A 7,191-nucleotide genomic window follows, 5' to 3' on the forward strand; every position below is an offset into this window, starting at 1 on the left:
CATTATTGGTAAATGAGCTATTGTGAAATAAAAAAAAATAAAAAAAGTATGATTTGTGTTTGTTAGATTTTAAAACATGTAATTTAACAACTATCACTACACGGGTTTAATTTCAGAGACAAATAATCAGGTTTTGTTGCAAAACGCTAAATATCCACCTCACTCTGAGGAAAAAATAGGACGTTTTTTTTTTTTTTTTAGAAACTCAAATGTGAAATGAATCAATAATGTATTTCTGACTTACAGATTCATTCGGAAAGTATTCAGACCCCATGACTTTTCCCACATTTTATTAGGTTACAGCCTTATTCTACATTTAATTTGTTTTTTAAAATTTTCAATCTACACACAATGCCTCATCATTTGTATTTATTTTTTTATTTCACCTTTATTTAACCAGGTAGGCCAGTTGAGAACACCTTTATTTAACCAGGTAGGCCAGTTGAGAACACCTTTCTTTAACCAGGTAGGCCAGTTGAGAACACCTTTATTTAACCAGGTAGGCCAGTTGAGAACACCTTTATTTAACCAGGTAGGCTAGTTGAGAACACCTTTATTTAACCAGGTAGACTAGTTGAGAACACCTTTATTTAACCAGGGAGGCTAGTTGAGAACACCTTTATTAACCAGGTAGGCTAGTTGAGAACACCTTTATTTAACCAGGTAGGCTAGTTGAGAACACCTTTATTTAACCAGGTAGGCTAGTTGAGAACACCTTTATTTAACCTGGTAGACCAGTTGAGAACACCTTTATTTAACCAGGTAGGCTAGTTGAGAACACCTTTATTTAACCCAGGAGAACACCTTTATTTAACCAGGTAGGCTAGTTGAGAACACCTTTATTTAACCAGGTAGGCTAGTTGAGAACACCTTTATTTAACCAGGTAGGCTAGTTGAGAACACCTTTATTTAACCAGGTTTAAACACCTTTATTTAACCAGGGAGGCCAGTTGAGAACACCTTTATTTAACCAGGTAGGCTAGTTGAGAACACCTTTATTTATCCAGATAGTCCAGTTGAGAACACATATAACCAGGTAGGCTAGTTGAGAACACCTTTATTTAACCAGGTAGGCTAGTTGAGAACACCTTTATTTAACCAGGTAGGCTAGTTGAGAACACCTTTATTTAACCAGGGAGGCTAGTTGAGAACACCTTTATATAACCAGGTAGGCTAGTTGAGAAAACCTTTATTTAACCAGGTAGGCTAGTTGAGAACACCTTTATTTAACCAGGGAGGCTAGTTGAGAACACCTTTATTTAACCAGGTAGGCTAGTTGAGAACACCCAGGTTTTGAGAACACCTTTATTTAACCAGGTAGGCTAGTTGAGAACACCTTTATTTAACCAGGTAGGCTAGTTGAGAACACCTTTATTTAACCAGGGAGGCTAGTTGAGAACACCTTTATTTATCCAGATAGTCCAGTTGAGAACACCTTTATTTAACCAGGTAGGCTAGTTGAGAACACCTTTATTTAACCAGGTAGGCTAGTTGAGAACACCTTTATTTAACCAGGTAGGCCAGTTGAGAACACCTTTATTTAACCAGGTAGGCTAGTTGAGAACACCTTTATTTAACCAGGTTTGAAACACCTTTATTTAACCAGGTAGGCTAGTTGAGAACACCTTTATTTAACCAGGTAGGCTAGTTGAGAACACCTTTATTTAACCAGGTAGGCTAGTTGAGAACACCTTTATTTAACCAGGTTTTAAGAACACCTTTATTTAACCAGGTAGGCTAGTTGAGAACACCTTTATTTAACCAGGTAGGCCAGTTGAGAACACCTTTATTTAACCAGGTAGGCCAGTTGAGAACACCTTTATTTAACCAGGTAGGCTAGTTGAGAACACCTTTATTTAACCTGGTAGACCAGTTGAGAACACCTTTATTTAACCAGGTAGGCTAGTTGAGAACACCTTTTTAACCTGGTAGACCAGTTGAGAACACCTTTATTTAACCAGGTAGGCTAGTTGAGAACACCTTTATTTAACCAGGTAGGCTAGTTGAGAACACCTTTATTTAACCAGGTAGGCACACCTTTATTTAACCAGGAGGCTAGTTGAGAACACCTTTATTTAACCAGGTAGGCTTAGAACACCTTTATTTAACCAGGGAGGCCAGTTGAGAACACCTTTATTTAACCAGGTAGGCTAGTTGAGAACACCTTTATTTATCCAGATAGTCCAGTTGAGAACACCTTTATATAACCAGGTAGGCTAGTTGAGAACACCTTTATTTAACCAGGTAGGCTAGTTGAGAACACCTTTATTTAACCAGGTAGGCTAGTTGAGAACACCTTTATTTAACCAGGGAGGCTAGTTGAGAACACCTTTATATAACCAGGTAGACCAGTTGAGAACACCTTTATTTAACCAGGTAGGCTAGTTGAGAACACCTTTATTTAACCAGGCTAGTTGAGAACACCTTTATTTAACCAGGTAGGCTAGTTGAGAACACCTTTATTTAACCAGGTAGGCTTTATTTAACCAGGTTGAGAACACCTTTATTTAACCAGGTAGGCTAGTTGAGAACACCTTTATTTAACCAGGTAGGCTAGTTGAGAACACCTTTATTTAACCAGGTAGGCTAGTTGAGAACACCTTTATTTATCCAGATAGTCCAGTTGAGAACACCTTTATATAACCAGGTAGGCTAGTTGAGAACACCTTTATTTAACCAGGTAGGCTAGTTGAGAACACCTTTATTTAACCAGGTAGGCTAGTTGAGAACACCTTTATTTAACCAGGTAGGCTAGTTGAGAACACCTTTATTTAACCAGGTAGGCCAGTTGAGAACACCTTTATTTAACCAGGTAGGCTAGTTGAGAACACCTTTATTTAACCAGGTAGGCCAGATGAGAACACCTTTATTTAACCAGGTAGGCCAGTTGAGAACACCTTTATTTAACCAGGTAGGCCAGATGAGAACACCTTTATTTAACCAGGTAGGCTAGTTGAGAACACCTTTATTTAACCAGGTAGACCAGTTGAGAACACCTTTATTTAACCAGGTAGGCCAGTTGAGAACACCTTTATTTAACCAGGTAGGTCAGATGAGAACACCTTTATTTAACCAGGTAGGCCAGTTGAGAACACCTTTATTTAACCAGGTAGGCCAGTTGAGAACACCTTTATTTAACCAGGTAGGCCAGTTGAGAACACCTTTATTTAACCAGGTAGGCCAGTTGAGAACACCTTTATTTAACCAGGTAGGCCAGTTGAGAACACCTTTATTTAACCAGGTAGGTCAGATGAGAACACCTTTATTTACCCAGGTGGGCCAGTTGAGAACACCTTTATTTAACCAGGTAGGCCAGTTGAGAACACCTTTATTTAACCAGGTAGGTCAGATGAGAACACCTTTATTTACCCAGGTGGGCCAGTTGAGAACACCTTTATTTAACCAGGTAGGCCAGATGAGAACACCTTTATTTAACCAGGTAGGCCAGTTGAGAACACTTTCTCATTTACAACTACGACCTGGCCAAGAGAAAGCAAAGCAGTTCAACACAAATAATAGCAAAAACAGGGCAAGACATTGTTGCTAATTTATAAATGAATAAAAACTGAAATATCACGTGTACGTTATTATTCAAACCCTTCACTCAGTACTTCAGCACCTTCACCAGCGATTACAGCCTCGAGTCTTCTTGGGTATGACGTTACACGCTTGGAGTGGAGCGCTGCAGAGACGGTTGTCCTTCTGGAAGGTTCTCCCACCTCCACAGAGGAACTCTGGAGCTCTGTCAAAGGGACCATCAGGTTCTTGGTCACCTCCCTGACCAAAGCCCTTCTCCCGATTGCTCAGTGTGGTCGGCTCTAGGAAGTCTTGCTGGTTCCGAACTTGTGTGTGTTCTTGGGAACCTTCCATGCTGCAGAAAGGTTTTGGTACCCTTCCCCAGATCACAAATCGTGTCTCAGATCTTTACAGAAAAATTCACACAGCAATATGGAGGAGGTGTGATGGTGCTTTGCTGGTGACATTGTCTGTGATTTATTTAGAATTGAAGGCACATTTAACCAGCATGGCTACCACAGCATTCTACAGTGATATGCCATCCCATCTGGTTTGCTCTTAGTGGGACTCATTTGTTTTTCAACAGGACAATAACCCAACACACCTTCAGGCTGTGTAAGGGCTATTTGACCAAGAAGGAGATTGATGGAGTGCTGCATCAGATGACCTGGCCTCCACCATCACCCTACCTCAACCGACCTCAACCCAATTGAGATGGTTTGGGATTAATCAGACCGCAGAGTGAAGGAAAAACAGCCAACAAGTGCTCAGCATATGTGGGAACTCCTTCAAGACTTTTAGAAAAGCATTCCAGGTGAAGCTGGTTGAGAGAATGCCAAGAGTGTGCAAAGCTGTCATCAAGGCAAAAGGGTGGCTATTTGAAGAATCTAAAATATTTTTTAGATTTGTTTAACACTTTTTTGGTTACTACATGATTCCATGTGTGTTACTTCATAGTTTTGATGTCTTCACTATTATTCTACAATGTAGAAAATAGTAAAAATAAAGAAAAACCCTTGAATGAGTAGGTGTTCTGGAACTTTTGACTGGTTCTGTATATAATGTGTGGTGACTAATGAATGGTGATGTGCTGCTGACCTTGAGACACCAATGTATTGGCATAATCTGTGTGTGTGTGTGTGTGTGTGTGTGTGTGTGTGTGTGTCTGTTAATGCTTGACTATCCACTCCCAAATCACAACAACAGACACCAAAAAAATGTAACTTCTAATAAAACTCAAATTTATTATTTTCTCCTTGTAAATCTCTGCAGACTAAAGTTTCTCTTCTCTAGTTAAATTAAAACATCCAAATCCCACCAAAAAAACACAAAAACAAACCATGAAACTGTTTTGAAACACATTGGGGCCCATATTCACAAAGCCTTTCAGAGGAGGAGTGCTGATCCTGGATCAGCCTGTAAGACCATAACTATATGGACTGGGGGGCTGATCTAGAACTATGGACTGGGGGGCTGATCTAGAACTATATGGACTGTGGGGGACATAACACTGGGGGTACTGATCTATAACTATATGGACTGGGGGGGGACATAACACTGGGGGTACTGATCTATAACTATATGGACTGGGGGGACATAACACTGGGGGGGGTACTGATCTATAACTATATGGACTGGGGGGGACTGATCTATAACTATATGGACTGGGGGGGGCTGATCTATAACTATATGGACTGGGGGGACTGATCTATAACTAAATGGACTGGGGGAACTGATCTATAACTAAATGGACTGGGGGAACTGATCTATAACTAAATGGACTGGGGGGACTGATCTATAACTAAATGGACTGGGGGGAACTGATCTATAACTATATGGACTGGGGGGACTGATCTATAACTAAATGGACTGGGGGGTCTGATCTATAACTATATGGACTGGGGGAACTGATCTATAACTATATGGACTGGGGGGACTGATCTATAACTAAATGGACTGGGGGTGGAACTGATCTATAACTAAATGGACTGGGGGGAACTGATCTATAACTAAATGGACTGGGGGGACTGATCTATAACTAAATGGACTGGGGGGAACTGATCTATAACTAAATGGACTGGGGGGTCTGATCTATAACTATATGGACTGGGGGGACTGATCTATAACTAAATGGACTGGGGGGAACTGATCTATAACTAAATGGACTGGGGGGTCTGATCTATAACTATATGGACTGGGGGGGGACTGATCTATAACTATATGGACTGGGGGGTCTGATCTATAACTATATGGACTGGGGGGCTGATCTATAACTATATGGACTGGGGGGACTGATCTATAACTATATGGACTGGGGGACTGATCTATAACTATATGGACTGGGGGGGACTGATCTATAACTATATGGACTGGGGGGTACTGATCTATAACTATATGGACTGGGGGGTACTGATCTATAACTAAATGGACTGGGGGGGGACTGATCTATAACTATATGGACTGGGGGGACTGATCTATAACTATATGGACCGGGGGTCTGATCTATAACTATATGGACTGGGGGGACTGATCTATAACTATATGGACTGGGGGGACTGATCTATAACTATATGGACTGGGGGGACTGATCTATAACTATATGGACTGGGGGGTCTGATCTATAACTATATGGACTGGGGGGAGCTGATCTATAACTATATGGACTGGGGGGACTGGTCTATAACTATATGGACTGGGGGGACTGATCTGTAACTATATGGACTGGGGGGACTGATCTATAAATATATGGACTGGGGGGACTGATCTATAACTATATGGACTGGGGGGAACTGATCTATAACTATATGGACTGGGGGGAACTGATCTATAACTAAATGGACTGGGGGGAACTGATCTATAACTATATGGACTGGGGGGACTGATCTGTAACTAAATGGACTGGGGGGTCTGATCTATAACTATATGGACTGGGGGAGGGGGACTGATCTATAACTATATGGACTGGGGGTACTGATCTATAACTATATGGACTGGGGGCTGATCTATAACTATATGGACTGGGGGGCGGGGACTGATCTACAACTATATGGACTGGGGGAGCTGATCTATAACTATATGGACTGGGGGCTGATCTATAACTATATGGACTGGGGGCTGATCTATAACTATATGGACTGGGGGGCTGATCTATAACTATATGGACTGGGGGCTGATCTATAACTATATGGACTGGGGGGACTGATCTACAACTATATGGACTGGGGGGCTGATCTATAACTATATGGACTGGGGGGACTGATCCTGGATCAACACTCCTGTACACAGATCCACTGTCTCCCCATAGAGTGTAGTATTATGACCAGACACTTGTTTCAGACACACAAATTAGAAATATAGATTGATTGAGTTGGGAGTCAAATGGCACCACTATGGGGCTCTGGTCTAAAAGTAGTGCACTATTTAGGGAATAGGGCTCTGGTCTGAAAGTAGTGCACTATGTAGGGAATAGGGCTCTGGTCTGAAAGTAGTGCACTATATAGGGTATAGGGTGCCATTTGGGAAACATTCAGGGTAAAGGGGGTCATTTGGAGACGGAGCCGAGGCTAGAACTTCCTGCTTGTTGCTTCTGACGCTTCAGGTAATATTTCTGGAGAGAGAGAGAGAAAGGGGGATGGAGATGAAAGAGAGAGAGAGAGAAAGAGGGGGATAGAGAGA

The 7,191-nt window shown here is 41.5% G+C and overlaps 1 protein-coding gene and 1 long non-coding RNA gene across 2 annotated transcripts in view; both read right to left on the reverse strand.

Annotated features, from left to right (window-relative positions):
- Positions 1-2,531: 2,531 nt before the first annotated feature.
- On the reverse strand, positions 2,532-4,964 carry LOC127915598 (uncharacterized). The gene is made up of 4 exons (XR_008091398.1): positions 3,459-4,964; positions 3,393-3,425; positions 3,327-3,359; positions 2,532-3,260 (listed from the first exon to the last, which is right to left on the reverse strand). It is a non-coding gene; the product is annotated as an uncharacterized LOC127915598 (long non-coding RNA).
- A 1,865-nt stretch (positions 4,965-6,829) lies between these two features.
- The window catches only part of LOC118382621 (A-kinase anchor protein 12-like), a 24,906-nt gene continuing 24,544 nt past the window's right edge, over positions 6,830-7,191 (reverse strand). The window contains exon 18 of the mRNA XM_052495714.1: positions 6,830-7,123. Coding sequence (XP_052351674.1) covers positions 7,058-7,123 — 66 coding nt within the window. The 3' untranslated portion in view covers positions 6,830-7,057. The remainder of the gene's footprint in view (positions 7,124-7,191) is intronic.

Source organism: Oncorhynchus keta, chromosome 35 (genome assembly GCF_023373465.1).
Source record: "Oncorhynchus keta strain PuntledgeMale-10-30-2019 chromosome 35, Oket_V2, whole genome shotgun sequence".
NCBI lineage: Eukaryota > Metazoa > Chordata > Actinopteri > Salmoniformes > Salmonidae > Oncorhynchus > Oncorhynchus keta.